The sequence below is a fragment of the Aethina tumida genome, chromosome 7 (genome assembly GCF_024364675.1).
Source record: "Aethina tumida isolate Nest 87 chromosome 7, icAetTumi1.1, whole genome shotgun sequence".
NCBI lineage: Eukaryota > Metazoa > Arthropoda > Insecta > Coleoptera > Nitidulidae > Aethina > Aethina tumida.
Window position 1 is genome coordinate 8,705,216 of NC_065441.1, and position 21,254 is coordinate 8,726,469.

Here is a 21,254-nt window from a genome sequence, read left to right on the forward strand (position 1 = left end):
AAATTTTATACATTATCAGTAGAATTATTCATACTTTTATTGGAATAAATCATTAAGTATTAATACTTAACTACTCTGACGACTATACTTTTATTATTCAATAAAATTAATTTTGTCAATCTATTTTTATACAGTTTCGTATTATTAAACGTTATTGTTTTATTGAGATATTAAAATGAAATGACTAATAATTTAATAGCAATTTCAATTTTCTTTGTTTCGAAAAACAATTAATTAAATAAATACCAAAATTTTAAAAAATTTAATAACCAATTGAAATTATTAATACTGGAAATAATTTTAATTAATCTGCAGCAGATAAAATCTTTGACCCGATAACAAAGACAATTAACTTATTTAAATTGTAATTTTAGACACAATTTGGACTTTTTAACACACATGTGTGTTCTATCAACCAATTGTTTTGCGTAGTAACTAAGGGTCAAGTTGAACAGAGAATAATTCCTCATCAGTATGATTCATGTTATGGAGTATCTATATGTACTGATAGACAACTTTTTAAAAAGTATCACTAATATTGATTAAAATTATGCATGGCTAGACAAAGTTCTAATTAAGTCTAACTAATCTTTCCATTATGTTGCGGAAAAACATGTTTAATTTAACTAAATCTAATATCCTTATCACATCAACAACTGGAATAGCTGCATCAATAAGAAGATAAGATTCCCTTATCAGACACAATAATGAAGATAATAGAGCAGTCTCAGGTGCGGATCCACTGTGACAGAGTCGATTGGTATACCACAAAACATCGAAATAGTTTTGAACCAGCGATAGATAAAAGGAGTACGATACTAGCCAGAAACAGAGACACCGATGCGGTAGTGGGGCTGAGCGTGTGGCCGACCGAGTGCTTACGGGACCGCAGTTGATGGCAGAGCTGTCTTTCAGCGCGATGGATACGGCCTCGGCTCCGAACAACGTTTCCAGACTGAAAAACAAACGGCCCGACTCGCAGAGAATCGAACTGTTGACAATACCGGAAAATGAGTGCGTGAAGTTCGGACAGCCCGAGGGTTCAGTGAATGTGGCCTTTCAGGACCTCAGCTATTCGGTGACCGAGGGCATTTTCAGGCGAAGTAAGTTTTAATACGAAAACAAAGAAAACTGATCGTCTTAATTAACATAATTAATTGGGTCGTCCCTTAACAAAATGTAAGATTGTGTTTGACAATGGTCTTTGTTGTGGTGGTCCCCACGTTGCGTCGCCGTACAGCCTCGAGCTGCGAGCGCGTTTTGTTTATCAACAAAACGAAACTCAGCTGATTCTGAAACGTGAAAGTGAAACGCGTGGAGGGTCAACGTATCCACTCTTCGGTTTGAGTGTGCACGCGTTGTTGCCGGTTGCCTGGGATACCGTTCGCAGCCTCACGGGAAGGGGTTGCTGTTTATGTGGGTGGTAAATTCCTTCGTTCCCATTGTCTGTTTTGATTTTGAACCGAACATATATAGGGGATCATACGCCTTTGTTGGTTTAAGATGGATGAACAATGTGTATTTATATTTTATCTGGGTCATGTGGATGTTGTTGATATCGAAGCCAATGATCAATTAATAACTTTTTGTTTTAAAAATTCCTGGGGATAAAAGTGAGACGTTTCTCAGCAAATATCAGTCAGAACTCATTGAATTTTCATTTTCCCAGATGAAATTTGTATAATTTAATTCTTCAATTTCAGTTTAATTTTAATTCAGTTCACTTCCACCAAATTAAATCTTGTTCAATCTTGTTATGTTTAGAATCTAAACTTACATTAATTCAAACAAAAGTTATGGTTGCTTATCATTTATGACATGTGTATATTATTACTATTTATTTATTTTTTTATCTCGTAAATTATTTTATTCTTAGAAGCATATTAATTAAATATTATGTTATTGTGAAATAAAATGTTACAACTAAATATGTACTCACAGATAACAATTAAGAATTGGTAAGAGTTAGATATTAAAATATATTTCAGGAATGGCAGAAATTCTACAAAATATTGAAGTAAAAATTAAATTAGAATATTTATAATATAAATTTTAATTAATTTGTAAATAATCAAGGATATCAAAAAAATTAAATAAGTCACACAGAAAATTCTTAAAATCTTTTTGTATTCTTTAAGAAAGCAAATTCAATATACAATATTGTTAAAATGTATATAACTTTACTACAATTGTTTCTTTTAAAATAATTAAATAAAATAGCTTTGCCAATCTAATTTTACATTAGTAATTCCTTAGAATATTAACACTATTTATTTTAAACCATTTATTAATTAATTATATGTATGATTAGACACATGTATGCAGAAAAAATGTTTAAATTATTTAAGAGAAGTAAAGTTTTTATAATTTTTATAGTTTATAAATATATTTATGTTAACCTTTAACTTCACTGAGCAACAATAAAGATAATATACTACAAAGAATATTTTGCTAATTCTCAACTAGCTTTTTCAGTTAAATATTAATTAATATTAATTTCCTGGTCAATAATTTTCTCAATTAATCTATCAAGTTTCTACGAATAAAATTATATTTAGTAAATATGTTATTAATATATTTTTAAAGAACAAGAATTTTGTGTTCAAACTGTTCAAATTTGATTATAAAAGGTTATCAATTTATATAAAAAAATTAATTTCCCTAAGTGTTTAAAATTTATTTTAACCTTTAACTTAATTGAACAATAGTACAATAAAAAGTTATAAAAGGCTTAATTCCCTATTTTTAAAACTAATTTGTTAGTAAAATGTTCGATTAAAAATAATACCTAATTGATATTTATTTAGTGACCAACAATTAATCCATCAATTAATGTTGTTTATAAATAAAATTTAATGTGTAAATATGTAATTAATTTATTTTTATATAATTAAGTACTCATTAAATAATAAATATTATCTAGAATTATATGTTTTAAAATACAGTAATATCAGTTATTCTTAATAAGGGTTTTTAAACATAACAATTAACAATATTTGTTAAATGTTGAAAATAAAAGTCTATAAATGTGTTTCATCCAATTTTATTATTTTTGTTTATTAAAAATATTCAAACCATCCGGTATATAATAACAATGAAAGAGTTCTGTTCTCTTTACACACTGAAAAAACCTAATTTCATTAATTCAAATATATTATAATTAATATGGCGTTAGATTTTCTCGAAGGACACAGGATGACAGGAAATGGAATTTGATATGGGTAACACCAAGTGGATTCTTCTCACTCATTTGTTGTGAAACAATATGTAAATCAAATAATTTCTAACTCCTAACAGCTTTATAACACAACATAATTTTAGGCATCACTTTTGACCTTTACTTTCTGTTCAGTAAAGATTACACAAAGCGATATACCAACAAATTTATCTGAATGTTAATGAACGACAATCAGCAAGACACTACTTGTCTTGCACTTCCGTACATACAACTGTGCAAACCATCCACTTACGCACATACTAAATTAGATTATAAAAGAGTTCTAAATTAATTTAGTGAATAGACCAAACAAAACTTATCAGTTAATCATTTTTGATAAACATCCGCCCTACATAACATCTATGTCATATCGCGTACCGCAGTTTAATGAATTATTATATTGGTGGCAACGTATACTGGTGTTAGGAACAAAGCATTTTTCCAAACATATCTCCCACAAAGAGATTATTGCGTCGTACGACATTCCTCAACAGTTTCCTCTATATTGTTTGACTGTCACGTGCGTGTTGAACACCACATTTATTTCTTTCTCATCGTCTTATAGTCTCATGGAAACTGGTAGTTCGATAATTACCAACTGGTTCATGAGTTTCCTTATATCTGAACTCATTTTGGTTTTGTACGAACACGAATTTCATGGCCATAGACCAAAGTGCGTATACTTGTTTGTTGATATTTAAATGTAAATTATAGATGTCCTAATTATATTTATTACACACATTAAATACTTTATAAGTTTATTATGAGTATTTGAAGGTTTATGTCAATGATTTAATAAACAATTTATTATTTCTTTGGAAAAAACCAGTTGTTAAATATTTCCGAAAATGTAATAAAACATGTATTAAATATAAATGATGTAAAAATTTAATTGGTCCTAAAATAGGAAATTATAGTACTCGGTAAGATATTTAAAAAAATTCTTCTTGAAATTGGTTGTACTACAATAGTTTTGTTTGGAAAGTTGATCTTGATGTTATAAAATTTTTAAAAATTGAAAAAAGAAAAAGAAAATTTCTATAAAATTGCATTTATAAATGTTTAAAAATAATAAATATTAATTATATATTATATATTTTTAAATTAAACTATTCAAAAAAAATTATATTTAAAAATTTGTAATATTTATGAATAATAAATATTAATTGTACAAATTAAATTTTTAAATGTTCAATGACTTACAGTTCTAGTAAGAAATCAATCAAATTTAGAGATTTAAACAAATTTGGAAGAAATTTTTAGTGTCGTTTGGAATTCTTTAGTTAATAACAAATAATATAGTTTTATAATTCCAAAAATTTCAGAATTAAATAAATAAAAACAAAAAATTGTTTAACTAGTAAAGAAATAAATTAATCTAATAAAATTCTCAAAAACTAAAATTTGTAATATAAGTTAACTTTTATAATTCTAAAAATACATTTGAATCATCCATAATGTTTATGTTTAAATTAAATTATTCAAAAAATTAATAATTTATAATGGTATATAAAAATATACATACATTATAAATATTATAAAACTTCTTATAGTAATTTACAAATAGTACTTTTACTATAAATTATAATTAAAAAATTGCCAATTCAAAGATTTTAATAAAAATGAAGGAAATATAAAAATTTAAACAGATTTTAAAAAACGACGAAGTTTTATAATTCAAAAAGATTAATTTTAATTTTTTGTTTAATTGATTCTAATAAACTTTCAGATTTATGAATAAATAAACTAATATTTAATTTATATTTTTTATTTAATGGTTAAGAGAGTTACGAGTTGATTTTTTAATTATTAATTTACTTATAAATCATCATTAAAATTAGAAACTTTTGTTTTTTTTTTATTTTTTGTTAATTTCTATATAATCCAAAAAATAATAAAATTTTTTAAATTAAAAAATACCAAATTTTAGGGTAAACAAGTTTTTCTACTTTAAATACATATAACTTTTATTATTATTTATTTAATTTCAGTAAATTTTAATAATTATATTGTTTATTAATTTACAAATAGTACTTTTATTATAAATTATAATAAAAAATTGCCAATTCAAAGATTTTGATAAAAATGAAGAAAATATAAAAACTTAAACAGATTTTAAAAAATATTCGAAGTTTTATAATTCAAAAAGATTAATTTTAATTTTTTTATTTGATTCTAATAAACTTTCAGATTTATGAATAAATAAATTAATATTTAATTTGTAATTTTTTATTTAATGGTTAAGACAGTTAAGAGTTAACTTTTTTAATTATTAATTTACTTATAAATCATCATTAAAATTAGAAACTTTTTTTCTTTTTTGTTAATTTCTATATAATCCAAAAAGTAATAAAATTTTTTAAATTAAAAAATACCAAATTTTAGGGGTAAACAAGTTTTTCTACTTTAAATATATACAACTTTTATTATTATTTATTTAATTTCAGTAAATTTTAATAATTAGATATCTGCATTAAAATTTATAAGAATGTAACAATTTTATTTTAGTAATAAATCTATTTTTGATATATTGTATTTTTAACGATCTACAAAAATGTAGAAAACACTCCTTATAAATAAGGTAAGACGCACAATTATTCTTATCTGCAAAATTTAGAATGGTATTAAGATACGGCCTCAATATGAAACTTTTTTTTTTGAGCTGAAGTTATCAGACTTCAAGTGTGTTTAACAAAATATTTACAAAACAATTTGTAGAATTGTATTGGTTTTAACAGAAAATGAAATGAATCTCAAAAAAAAAAAAGTACTACATCCAAAAAGATTTCTGTAAATTTAATAATCATTAAATGGATAATTTCATTAAATAATTCATCAAAAAAAAAATAAAAAAAATTCGCATATTTTATATCCTGCTTACACCTTTTCGTGAAGACCGAAGTGAATTAACGAAAAATTTAAAAGGTCAATTGACAGAACCAAAGAGCAAATGTCTCAGTTTTCATGGCATCAGCTCGTGCAGGAATAATTCTTGAGCGTTTTTAATAAAATTTGGCACACACATGTGAACAGCGGCGACCAGTTTTTACCAATTCAGTTGCAAAATCTGACCGCCTTACCGGTTCACCTACCGCCAACAAGTCGTTGCTGTTCCTCGATCTTACTTACGCATATCTTGCGTTCGAACCAAGGCCGCAAAATTCAAACAAACCGGGCATGTAAACGGAAAACGAGGATAATCTAAATACTAACGCCATTACCATTCGCTTTTTACTTCCACCGGCCGAATGTTCGTAAACATCAGACCCGGCCATCGTGAATTGACCCCATTTAAAGCGTTACCAGCCTGGCCTTTGAACTTGGAGGAAATGAAATTGTTATTCAGGTTGAGATTTGGCATTAGCTATTATTAGACGTGCACGACAATCGAGTCGGTCGGAAATTTTGGCGCCTTTTATCGTTGCACAACCGTGAGTTACGACGGATGGCTAATTATTTCAATCTACTTACGGCGTTTAGAATTGGTTGAAGTAATAGATTATGTTTTATCTAATTGATATTATTGTCAAGAGATAAAAATTCACTTCGGGTCAATACCATTGATTATTCGCGTAGGGAATCTCATATCATTTTTTAACCGAGTTCCTCATATAAATATAATTATAATCAGTCTGTCTAATTTTTATAATCTTATGACATTTGTCAATGTCTCACGTTTCAATGACGGAACTTGATAATATGATAATCAAAATATATCAAATAGAATAATATATTTTTTTCATTATTAAATATTTTAGCCTTAACCCTTTTATTTGATGTGAACTACTATATTCTTTTCTTATACATTGTTTCAACAAATTAATGCACCACACCAATATTAATTGATTATGATTAACATTTTCTGAAAACGGGAAAAATGAACATTTATTTATATTTATAATTGTAACAAAAAATCTTAAAAAATATTGTTTTTCTAAAAAATTAAAAATTAATAAAATTTGATGTTTATAAAAAGTAAAAATTTGAATTTAATATGGGGTATTTCCACCACTACTATGAGTGACAGCCTCACATCATCTGATCATGCTCAAAATCTGGGTTCGAATTTCATTTTGGTTCAAATTCTCTCAAATTTCAAATAGAACATGCTCCACACTCTCTAAGTTATTCAGGATGGTGCTTCAAACGTTTCCCAAGAATGTCCCAGATATGTTCAATTGGGTTAAGGTCAGGACTAGGAGCTGGTCAGGCCATAACATTAATCACAACGTCAGCAAGATAATGTCGGGACAACAAGGGCTGTATGTGGTTGTGCATTATCCTGCATTAGTAAAAAATTTGGATCTACAAAAGGGACATATTGCATGACATGTTCTTCTAGAATGACCAAAATGTAACGCTCAGCATTAAGGTTCAGATTATTTATCACCACCAAGTCGGTACGTACTGTTAAAGAAATACCTCCTCACATCATAATTGAATTTTATGTTTAAAATATAAAGAAAGTCACAACCATTTAAAAACGAAAAAATTTTAATATTTAATTATTTTATTATTATCTATAAACTATTAAAACATTTTAAAAATCATTTTTTATTTATTATTTTAAATTATAAAAACATAAATAAATGTTAAAAAAAGTTTAAAAATACTCCTAAACATTGATTAACTATGAATTAAAAAAAAAATAATAATTAAATATGTATTTATCTTTTCATCTATTTTGAAGGTTACAACGCTTATAAATATTATATCTATAATAAATATTGTTAGAAACCCTTAATATCAATTACTATTATTATTTCATCATATTTTATGTGTCTTAATTAATATTCACTGAATAATTAAAATCGTTGTTAATTCTTTCTTATTTATCTTCTACTCAGTAAATATTATATATATAGTTCTATATGTTAAATAAAAATAATAAATATTACATTTGTTTATTGATATTAGTAAATTCTTTGTTTCATTGACTCTTCATTTTTTATATATTATAATTAGTACGCACCCTGAATAGCAAATAAATAATAAATATTTTCAACCTTGATGTTCCTGTAGCACACAATAAATAAACAGGTCTGATTTGCAATTACATTTTAATTAAACTGGTTATTTTCAAATTAAAAAAAAAATTATACAATTACTGTCTGAACTCGACTTCTCAGATATTGAATCGAACAGTGTGCTTCAATAATTTTAAACCCAGGAAACAATAATCGAGACAAATATTTAGATGGTCACAGATAGGACAGAAATTAGTCTAGAAATTAGACAGATTAATCTAAGGATGTAAAGTTCGAGTGTCCAAAAATTAGTCAGATTTCTGACTTTTATCGAAGCAGATAATGGACTTAATTACGAGTCCAATGACGGTTTGTGAGAAATGCCCACAACGCAACTAACTGACGAAGATAAAACACGGAGTGTACAGTTCGAACAGTTTCCTGCGGCGTCGAAACAAAGTGAACAGCTTGACCCCATTAGTGTGCTGCTAAATCGATGTATGCAAACAAACGAAGCCAATATTCATATTAGTATTGTTTTGATCCATTTTTCCTTTAAAAAGGATTGGCAAATTGTTTGCTAAAAGCTCTCTACATTATTTTTTTTGTTTTGAATATATGTATCAAATTATGTTATATTAAACAAATTACAAGAACAAGAGTATCTCCATTACAGCATCAATTCAAAAATTATTAATTATAATGTTGTGTTAATTGTGCTATTTTGGACTGTTTCAACAGAACATTTGATTAAACAAATATATTCATAAAAAGAACATGACTTTTTATTTTTCCACGCAATTACTACATACCCATTTTAAAGGGTGCTTAATTCCGCTAATAATATTTTTATTTCTGGCTTCCATCACATTATTTTTAATTTTAATTAATTATCAGATTATGATTTTTTTTATATTATTTTATCTATTGTATCATCATTTTGTTATCTTTTCAAATCTTTTAAATTAATTAAAAACAAAAAATTTGGTGACTTATTTATTAAAATTTTATAGTACATATTTGGTAAATAATTGTTGCTTTGTCTTTGAACGTATTAATGGAAATTTTTGCTAATATTTTCTAAATCTTCTACAAAATTATTAAAAAAATGTTTAATTAAATCTGGTTATATTATATTAAAATAACTTTTAAACCTTAGTTGCTTAACATTACCTATAATATTTAATTTATTTTATTGTATTGTTTTAGCAAAAGTTTGCAATAAATATTTATTGCATTTTTAGTGAGTTATAACTTTTTAAATACTTCTACAATTAAATGTATTAATACATTTTAATTGCCTAAGTTTAATTAAAATGTAGTTAAATTATGTATTAAATATTTTAATTTCCCTCTCGTAAAAATTAACCTGTCCACAAACTAACTTACAAAATGTGATACATTTATTGAAATTCATTTTACGTACTCGTTTACATTGTAAATTTAATTATTTCTTGTTCCACGTCGTCGACGTAACGCAACAAAATTTCCGCACGTCGAATAAGTTTTTAGTTCATTTGTACCGAACCCTTGCAAAAATTTAATTGTAATATCAATTGAACACACTTTAACCATTACATTATAAATTACACTGTATTTACATATTACAGTTGATTCGATGATTACGATAATGACAAAATAACAGCCCGTGTAGTTTGCTTGGGGGCGCCAAATATCAGACAAAAGTACATGGCAGTTTTTTAAATCCAACAAAAACAATTAAAATACAATTTAAATGCAAGATAAGATTTTAAGATAACTAATCCGTCGTGTCTTTAATTAGCAACAGCAAATGGCAATAACCGCGTAGCAAAGTTGTTTCAAAAACAACTAAACTTCAGTCAACGACAGTTTTTAACTATAATTGAAAATTGGATTAGGCTTCATTGTCAATACACAATCAGCAGGTTATCACACCTGTTCAAACAAATTAATTGAATACTTAATTAGAACACCTGGCTTTTATCAACAACACAACAAAATAGACATTTTAAATCTCGTTTTAACAATAGGTTGTAAACATTGTTGCAGAACATCGTCAAATTCTGAAGGGGATCAATGGGGAGTTCAACGCTGGAGAATTGACGGCGATTATGGGCCCGTCGGGGTCGGGGAAGTCCACCTTAATGAACATTCTAGCAGGATACATGTAAGTTTAAACAATTCATATGTCGGTTTGTGTAAGTATTTACATTCAATTGAAATAGGTAAACAGATAATGCAGGTTTAGGATTTTTGCAAATTACTCAGATATGTGGTATTCTTTTATTTGGTTAGATATTTATAATTCATAAGCAAATTTTTTATTAATAAATAATTAGTTATTAAATGATATTTAAAACATATTTGTATAAGTTGGATAACATGCAAATTATAACAAATTTAAATTAATGTGAATTTTACAAAATCATAATGATTGTAAAAATGTACAGTAAGATAAACAGAAATCATCAAAATTATTAATACCAGTAATTTAAGTGCTTAAAGTGGGTTGTATATCAATTAATATTATTATTTAACTAAATAATTATTTATGATATGATCAATCAATCACAATTTAATATAATCATAAACATATAGTACAGCATTACATATATTATCAATTGCATTAGAATAACGTTTTGACAACTATTTAAACTGTAATAACTATATAATTTTAAATTAAATTATTTATATATAATACTTTATATTTTTTGTAGTTTTTTATCAATTTCAATGGGATATGTATAATATTTTATTTATTTAACTGGTTTCCTGTTATATGCTAAATAATTATTCATTTCTTGTTGACGTGAAAATCCTTTTAAATAAATAAATTTCATAAATTTAATATTAATTACAAATTTGAATATAAACAAGTGACAATTAGACTTTTTTTAAATTACCATCAAAATTAACATAATGAGGCATATAATGACATTTTTTAGGGTATCGTCTGTGTCTAATTATAGTTAATTGAAACTGGTTTCAAACAATGGCTGATACGAAAAACGTGTCAGATAATTACGAATACGAGCCAGGAGGAAATAATTATGTACATGGATAATTGTTTTGATGCTTTGTGGTTAAAATTGGTTGGTTGAAATATGTAGTTTAGAAATAAATCCCGGAAATGCTTTTAGACACTAATGAAGTATTAAGCGTTTTTTTAATGGAACAGTTTAGGAAATTTCTCGGTGTATGAGTAAACTAAATTACAATGCAATGTATTGGTTGTATTGTACAATTTTATAAAAATGTTGTGATGCGATTAAACTGAAACAATAAATTTAGGTTCCTGACATTTTTACTACATGTTGCTTCGCATTAATGTATTATCTGATAAAACTTAATTTATCTGTACGGAAAACATACATTCTGTACATTGAAAATATTAACTGTAATTTTGACTGTTGATGCATCTTCAGTCATACTTAGGCTGCATACTGAAATTGGACGTATTTTTACATACACATATACATACATACACATTACACTTACGGAACATCACACACTGATTTTAAATTTTACGGAGCAACGTTGCAAAGTAAAATAGACAGTCTCTCTTATCAAATACGAAATAAATTATACGTGGGTCAACGATTTGGTGATAAATTAACTCTTGCTAAATGAAATAAAGACAAAACCATTTCAGCGTTAATTAAATCAATTTTTATATTTAGAATTTGTATTATTCTATTTAAATATTTGACGTTCAACTTTATCTTATAAAAACAGTGGATTAACAAAAAAAAATCAACAAGAGTTTGTGAAATCCAACTATTTTCATACTAACTGATTTCTCAATTGCATCCAGTAATTTTCTAAATGCGCAAATCGACATTTTTATTATAATTATTAATGTAATGGCGTTTATTATTAACCATAATTTATACAAACATAATTGCACATCATTAAAATATTCTTATAGTCAATGAATGGATGTTTTATATAAATGAAAACATTACTCGAAAATTATTAGCTCATATATATATAAAGAAACGTAAGAATTCGTGTAAGGTCATTATTTAGTAATTAAATAAAAAATCAGGTTATTTCAATTTCTATTGGAAAGTAAACGAATAAAGAACATTACGATGAATATATTAATATTGTTATTGTTTCTTTTAATTGCTTAATTTTAAATGTTAATTATTAAAATCGTTGATAAATATCATTATTCATTTTTCTTGTGTATATATTCCTTTTTTCTTTTTTATTTAAAAATATACTGTTTAATATAACGATAGATAAATGAGATTTTTATATTTTCTTTATATATATTTATTATAATGTAAATTTATTCTTCATTTAATTATATATACCACATTTGAATAAAATATTTATTGTTTAATATAAAAATAAACAAATTACATTTTTACTTTGAAAGATTAAAATTTTTCATACAATTCAAAAATAATATTAATTTCATATATACAGTAGTGGACATAATTATAACAACATATTAAAATATATTAATAATATAAGTTATACTATTCGAATCTGCTTTAACTAATTTTATTCTTTAAAAAATTACGTACTTATATATTTTACAGTGGACAAAATTACAGAAACTTTTTTCATTATGATCTTTCATTGCTCATGACAAAACTACACAATTTTTTTCCCGTAGTGAATATCGTCGAGGTTTAATTTGATGATATTTGTCATTAATTTCTAATGTATATTCGTTGTTCCTGAAAATATTTTTTCTTTTTAATTAGATTGTTTTTAATTAGATTATATTTAAATACATTACATATGTTTTCCCTTAATTGTCTTAAATTAAATTTAAATAAATTCTTCCGAATAATTATTAAAATCTTTCTGAAATACCATTATTATTAAATTAAAAATTCTTTCACCCACATGATTGTTCAATAAGATTTTGTTCAATTTTTATTTAGTAACAATTTTTGTTCCCTTTAACTAGGAATATTTAATTAAACAGTATTACTCAATTTATAGATAAACGACAATGAAAGTATCTCTGTCTAACATTTATATCGATAACAGATACAGATCTATTAAATGCATTTTAAGTCAGAATTGTCAGTTGTGGTCCGCATTAAGAACGGTGAACATCCCAGCAAGTGCCAAAATGCTAATTAGTGCCAAAAGTATAAAAACCTCTATGACTCATTGTGACACAAAACTGTTTGGTGATACCCAGAGTGAAATTTGTGCGAATGCGTTCCAAGTTCTGGTCTTAACACGTTCATTTAAATCGGTGAATTACCGTCTTATGTAATCCCACAACAAAGTGAATTGTTGGGCTGAGAAGCATGAACTCGCCTTTCAATTCCGTCAGCAGAAAATAAGCAGGTAAATCCTGCAACGAATCGAGTACACATGCACCGAGACCAAGGCGGCGTATCGATTTCGTCGAGTACATTCGCACCGCAAATGAGTGCGCTTGCACTCAACTTATGTTCGTCCTTTGTCCCCGTTTCTGGGATAAAAAACGGTGAGCAAACATAAGCATTAGTCAGCGAACTGTTTCTTGTATCCGATAACAGGTTTACTCGCCAAGATGTTTCCGGTTAAACGTAATGGTTTTAGAAGAAAAAGAGAATTAAAGTGATTATTGGCTGGATCAGCAATTTTATTGACGGTTCGTGGAAATGAGAGCTTAATTGTTCGGACGAATCCAATCTATCATTATCTGATATTAATTGTTCATAATCTTCTAATAAATAAACACTTATTTCAAATTCCAAGAGAGGAAATTGCTAAAACATAAATACAGTATTTAAATTAATTCTATTATTTCTTTAATGTTTCTGCCCTAAAGAAGAGTTCTTCCATAGGAATTTAATTTAATACAACTGTCTACTTGTCTATTATTTCAACTACTTTCATCATATTAATCCAAATGATTATTTGAACCAGCTAAGCTTAAATACAAGAATTGAAATTGTATTTCCTTTTCATCAAGGTTAGAAAATGGAAGATATAATGAGCATAAAAGAAGAGGAATCGGAATCAATTCAAACATTTATAACTATTATTATACATTATATAATTTTGTTGGGCACTTCTTAATTGAACGTTTTCATGAACGTTCTTCACCATTTATAAACATTTAATTGCAACAAATAAGCACAGATTTAAAATTAATTTTACATATTTTCTCAGAACAAAAGGGGTGGTTGGCAAACTACTCGTTAACGACGAGTTGAGAGATGAAAGCTCGTTCAGAAAACAATCCTGCTACATAATGCAGGACGACAGCCTCCAACCGTTGTTAACCGTGAACGAGGCAATGTCGGTGGCCGCCAACTTGAAAATGTCCTCTAGTTACAATCACAAAGAAAAACAACAAAGGGTGAGTGATGACACATCTAAATTTATTGTTTTTATTATCTATGATGTTTTAGGCGAAGGAAATTTTAGAATCGATTGGATTATGGGAACAGAGGGGCGTGAAGACTCAAGCTTTGTCTGGTGGACAAAAGAAGAGGTTGTCCATTGCGCTGGAACTTCTCAAGAATCCGCAAGTTATGTTCTTCGATGAACCAACAAGGTATACAATATTAGTTTATAAGAAAGATTCCATCTTATAATTATGAATTATTTTACCATGTAAATCAAAACATTTTGTTTGCTTTTTTAATTACATAATTTTTTATTACAAATATTGACTAAGTTTGGTAATATTTTGCTATGTAACTAAAATTATACAGTATAGAAATGTAATATGATTTTCATATCATATTTAATAATTTATTTAGTAAATATAATAAATATATAATATATAGTTATCAAATATTAATTTATTATTATTTACAATATAAATAACTTAATTTAAAACTTATTGTATTACTTGTATATAATAATTATTTTAAATTTAATATGTAATTGCTTAAAAGTTTAAAAACAACAAAAAATGAAAAAACTTAAAAATTTTCAAATGTACTGTATGTAAAATAGAAAAAAATAAACCAAATAAATAATTACAAAATGTATGTTAAATAGTAATTTATCCGTATACAAAATTTAACAAAAGTTCTTTTGTTATGCAAAAACTGATGATTTGTTTCAGATAAGGATATCATTTGAATAACAATAATACCCTTTAAACCTTGGGGCGCATTAATATAACTCAGTCGTCGACTCATCCAACCGCATAATGATTGTTAAAATTACAACATTAATGGATTTTAAATTTAAAAATTCGTGCATTATTTATTTAAAACATTTCTTTATTTAAATGCTCCATTAATTCGACCTCGCAATTTACCGATGATGAATTTATACTAAGGTTGACCCTTTCATGTCGTGATTAATTTAGGTAATATTCGTGTTAGAAATCCGTTGATTGTAATAATCACAATTATTCTATAAATTGCAAACCACAAGATCTATTTCTCTTTTTTAAATGGTTCAAGTCGAATTATTTCGTGAATTTTATATCATAATTCATTTATGTGAATTAGAATTTAAAAACAATTAATATTAATTCCTAATTGCATATTTGACAAAAATATTAAACTGAGAATAAAAAATATGAATTAAAAGTTTAATAAGTTTAGTTTATAATAAGAAACTAAAATATATGAAACAAAGATACACAAAAAATTATTCCTAATGTTATAATTAATATTAACATTATTATAATTTTAATCATTAATTTTTTATAGTGGTTTGGACAGCCTGACATCCAAACAATGCATAATGCTGCTGAAGCAAATAGCAGCAACCGGCAGAACTGTGATATGTACAATCCATCAACCAAGTGCAATGTTATTCGAGATGTTCGACCACCTCTACGTCCTGGCTACCGGAAAGTGCCTCTACCAAGGCTCCATCAAGGGTCTGCTTCCTTACCTCGAAGAAGTCAACCTCAGATGTCCCTCCTATCACAACCCCGCCGATTATTGTATGTTGTCGCGGCGGTTGTTTAGAGCTCGTTTAGTAACTTGTGGTTTTTAGTATTGGAAGTTGCGTCCGGAGAGTACGGAGATGACTACTTGGGAATTCTGTCCAATAAGTCCGACAACGGAATGAACAGTGACTGGAGGAAGAAGCAAAGGAATTCGCTGCAGTTCCAGTCCGTGGAACACATAGGTAAGACACCGGCGTCCACCAAAACCATTTCCCTAATCGCATTTTCATCGCCCACAGAAAAAATTATGGAATCCGGAAGGATAACACCGGTGAACGCGCCTCCAATAATTCCGCCCAAATTTGTGAAAGCCTACAACCAGTATCCTACGTCGTTTCTGTATCAGTTGTACGTGTTGTTAAAGAGGACGTTTTTGATATTGAGTCGCGACAGGACGCTAACTTACTCGAGATTGGGCACACACACCGGCATCGCCCTCGTCATAGGGATTTTATATTATGGCATCGGAATCGACGCTTCGAATATGCTCAATAACTTTAATTTCATATTTTTCTCCGTCATGTTTCTCATGTTGACCGCCTTCAATTGTGTCACTACTACTTGTAAGTATATTTATTTGATTAGTTATCCAACAATAATAAAAATGCATCCTCATTGAAAATTTTGGCTTACAATTAATGTACTAAATATAATAAAGTTATATTTTAAATATAAAATATGAATATGGGAGATCGCCAAATTATATTCAAATTAGAAATTAGTTATAATAAAATTTGCAATAAGTTTAAACATATGGAACATACCTCAGAAATTCTCATTTTTCAATAACTTTGATCTAGTTTAAATTTACTATGTATTATACTAAAATACATACATACAAACATAGTGGTGGAGAATAGTATGGAATATTTTTAAGAAGTGGATTTTTACTCCTGGGATTTTTCATATCTGTTGTAACGGTACTAAACATATAGGAAAAGAGTAGTTGAAATTTGTGAAAGTGACCAAACGCAATGTGACTTGGCAAAAACATTAAATATTACTCAGTTCTGTTTCGATTATTCTGTGTAAATTCCGCATTCAAGGTGGTGTTGACATTCGACGTAAGCCACTACATCCACGAATTAATGTTAATAAAATATTCCACATTTTTTTCCATGCCAAATTGATATTTCATTAAAAAAGTAAAAACCTGGGAATATAGTGATCATTGTGATTAATGTACCAATCTTACAGTAAATTTTCCACCTTTCTACCTATAATTCAATACAATAGATTCAATAGATAGATTCTGGTGGTTCCCCTCTTTTTCTCACTTCTTTTTCTCTTATTTTTTAAAAATATTAAGTAAAATTTAGAAAAAAGGTACTATTAGTTAATTTTGATTATCACAACCGTTTTTGTGATATTTCTGTTTAAATGTTTAAAGAAAGTTAAAGTTAATTTGGAAAACTAGTTAGTTAATTTAATAGTTTCTAAAAGTTTCAAAAATATGTTCAAACTCCAGTAAGTAATAATTCTGTTACTGAAACAATTTATGAACATTTTTGGAAAAATTATTGGAAAGGCTTTTTTATAATATACAAAAACTGCACATACTAAACAAGATTATAATTGTTTAATTTGGAGTTGGACAGATAATTTAAAATTTTTATACATCATTCCAAAAAATGTATTCATAATTATCTTCAGAAGACAAGAATTACTAATTTTTAAAATTATTTTCATATTATCATATGTTCCTTAATTAAAATGAATTAAATTAATTTATTTTATTTACTTTTTATTCGTTATTGAAGATCATAACCAAAATGATCGCTTTAAATCCGGGTTGCCTATGCACAAGTTAAGTTACAACATATTTTAGTGTTATTTCCTGTATTTATTAAATTTACGCCATTATATGTACTAAAATGTATTAAAATATTAAAATAATTTCTAGTTCCATCCGAGGTACCCATAATAACAAGAGAACATTTCAACAAATGGTACTCCTTGAAATCATATTACCTTGCTATATCATTAGCAGACATTCCAATTCAGGTAAAATAATGAATATTGAAACTTCTCATCAAATAAATTAATTGATCATATTTTTTCAGGTTGCAGCTACATTAATATACAGTCTCGTTACTTACTTCTTGACACAGCAGCCTTATGAAATCCAACGAATATTATCTTACATATTCATATGCATATTAATATCTTTGGTTGCTCAAAGTTTCGGCCTTTTGATAGGAGCTTGCATGGACATAAAGGTAATAATATAGCGGTTTTACCCTCTTTAATGTAAAATAAAGATTTTAACTTTAAGAGTTAAAAAACTCTTCCAACAAATTTTGCCCAAAAAGCTTGATTTATATAGATGTTTATAAATAAAAATATTAAATTTCGATTAAGATATATTTGATTACTCACTCATTCAATGGTTTGTTTACAGAATGGGGTAATATTCGGACCATTGTGTTTCCTACCCTTCACAATATTCTCCGGCTTCTTTGTCCAGCTGCACGACGCGCACCCGTACATGCGCTGGCTCTTCCACATATCCTACCTCCGCTACGGTTTCGAGGGTCTCGTGCTGTCCGTGTTGGAGAACAGGGACAAGCTGCCCTGCAACGCCGACTATTGCCACTTCGTCTATCCGAACAAATTCCTGGAGGACATGGACATGCAGGACTCCCATTATTCCATTGCTGTGATATTCCTGCTCAGCCTCTTCTTCGCCATCAGATTGGCGGCGTACTTTGCCCTGATCATCAAGGTGCGGATGAAGCGATCGTAAATACGGCCAAACCTCACTACCTCCGAAAAATGTCTTCACAGGGTTTCATGCACGGTTTTCCAGGAAAATGGTTCAATGTTTGTTTCTGGGTGTTTGTTGTACGTTTTATCTGTACTTTTTCGGATGACTTGGTTCTTAAAAAGACGGTGTGATACACTAAAATGTGTTCAGGTATAAAAGCCATTGTGATAACAAAGCATACATATATATTTTAAATATCTCTTTTATAGCTGGATGTGTAAAACTAGGTTTAGGGTACGTTGAAGACTGTGTACTATAATTACGTTCGAGTAGCACTCACTCACAATCAATTTGCCAAAAATTTTTATTGAACAAACAGGGTACTCTGTCGACGAAAACTTGCTCTTGTCATAGTTATAGCACACATTCTGAAAGAATTATAAAGAAGTTTGTCAATTTTATAATCACATAGACTGTTAAAATATCATGCAATAAAGTTACCAAAGAAAGAATTGTAACCACATCAAATTGAATTTTTTAGTGTTATCGCGTTTAGTTTGTACATATAAATAATACATCACTGTATTGAGTGAGTCCATTGTTACATTTTGTACGTTGAATCATAGCAATTTTGGTGCTATGGTTTTAGAAAAACGCATTAAAGTATTTTGTAAAAATATTTTTTTTATACGATTGTGCCATTATTACATATCATGTTAGTTTTTATAAATATCGTGACGACTTTTATGGATCAAAAATGGACAAATAATTTTAGGACTATTTATTTTTTAACAAATTATAAGGATAATATGAGATTGATTGTGAATTAATTAAGAATATTTTGCGTTACATTCCCAGTACTTTAAATATTTGCACATTGTATTGTGATTTATAGAAATATATCAATATTTTTGTAGGTAGTTTATTGATTTGATTTAAATCCTGTTTTTTCCATTTTGAAAGGTCAGTTTAAGTACGCTTAAGTTTGCCAGGAAAGAAAACACCTTAAGATTATCATTTGAAGAAAATGCGTCTGGTGTTTATACTATAATACATACACATTTATTATGATAATACGTAATTTTTTCATACTTCCAAATCTACAATTTATTATTTTAAGATCTGAAAATAAATTTGTGTATTTTGAGAGCCATTTGTTGATTATAATAATATAATCACTTCTAATGTTAATCTACAAAAAATTAATATATGTAATTACAGGATTTTTACATCTTAATGCCATAATTAATAAGGTGAAATATGTAAACCATATATTTAAATATAAGTTTATTCAGTTTAGCCTCAGGTGATTGATTAAAACAGGAAATTCAATAACAATTATATTAATTTGTTTATTGATAATTGATAATAACTTATCTGGTTAACTAACACACTATTATAAAACAATTTTGCGTGATTGGAAGATTTTAATTAATATTTATTAGGGTAATTTAACCTTGGCAGTGAGAAGAATCAAATCATGGAATACACAATTATATCGTTGTGATGAATAATTGTTACTCGTTATCATTCAGTTTAGATTCCTTTTTAATAGTTGTGTTATAAAATCAACTGAGGCATCACATCATATACACTGCGCATCTTTTGAAGTGGATAATTTAAATTCTCCATACTAAATAATTTGAATAATATTCTCAATATTTTTTATCAGTAATGTTATTTGAATATTTCCATCTTTAGACGGTCTGTATTTTAAATTTATAAAAGTTTAATAGACAACGTTCTTGTCAAGTAAAAAATTTTATTTTGTTCATTCTTAATTTGTCTATTGTTCAGCATGTTTCAAAGAAAACTTTCTTTTGAAGATTTTTTGGTTGTGATTGTAGTTTTGGAAATCACAGTCTGAGTCAACAACAAACAACCCAAATGATTATTTATGCTAGACGAAATTCCAGACGTTACATGATGCTGGTTGTGGAACCAGAAAACATTTTCGACACATCCTGTTAAACAGGGAACATTCGGTTGCTCGCAGAGCAAAGACAACTGTTGTTTTTGGAGGTGGTTTTTGGAGGTGGTGAGTTTCTCATATTAAACCGAAAACCTATGACATATTCACCAGACTGCAATCCTATTGAACGTGTAAGGAACTGTCTTAAAAGAGAATTTTTCATTCGTAACCACCAGTTTGGATAAAGCCCTTTAAGAAGAATAACGATGTCTGGAACAAGAATTTATTATCTCAATAATGTTGAGGATGCCAAGCAGGGTGGAAGTTGTTCGTAGAACAGGAGAAGACCGACCAAGTACTGATTGATACGTATGATATAATGAATATGTATGTAATATTGTAATATAAATTCTGACTAAGATTTTGTGTGGGTTTTATTTATCTTAGAAATGTGTTCCAATAACAATAACAATTTATATACTATTTAATACAAATCTCTATCATATGTTATGGTAATCTGAGACATAGAATATTTACTGAGTTCCAATAATTTTCCTCAAGACTGTTTAGTCATTTTCACAGGC

The 21,254-nt window shown here is 27.5% G+C and overlaps 1 protein-coding gene across 1 annotated transcript; it reads left to right on the top strand.

Annotated features, from left to right (window-relative positions):
• Positions 1-786: 786 nt before the first annotated feature.
• LOC109598564 (ATP-binding cassette sub-family G member 1) lies at positions 787-19,678 on the top strand. The gene is made up of 10 exons (XM_020014474.2): positions 787-1,103; positions 10,216-10,333; positions 14,302-14,491; positions 14,544-14,689; positions 15,807-16,045; positions 16,099-16,233; positions 16,291-16,614; positions 17,955-18,055; positions 18,115-18,270; positions 18,453-19,678. Exons 1-10 carry the CDS (start codon positions 896-898, stop codon positions 18,795-18,797), a joined length of 1,962 nt encoding a protein of 653 aa, XP_019870033.1. The 5' UTR covers positions 787-895; the 3' UTR covers positions 18,798-19,678.
• Positions 19,679-21,254: the final 1,576 nt, after the last annotated feature.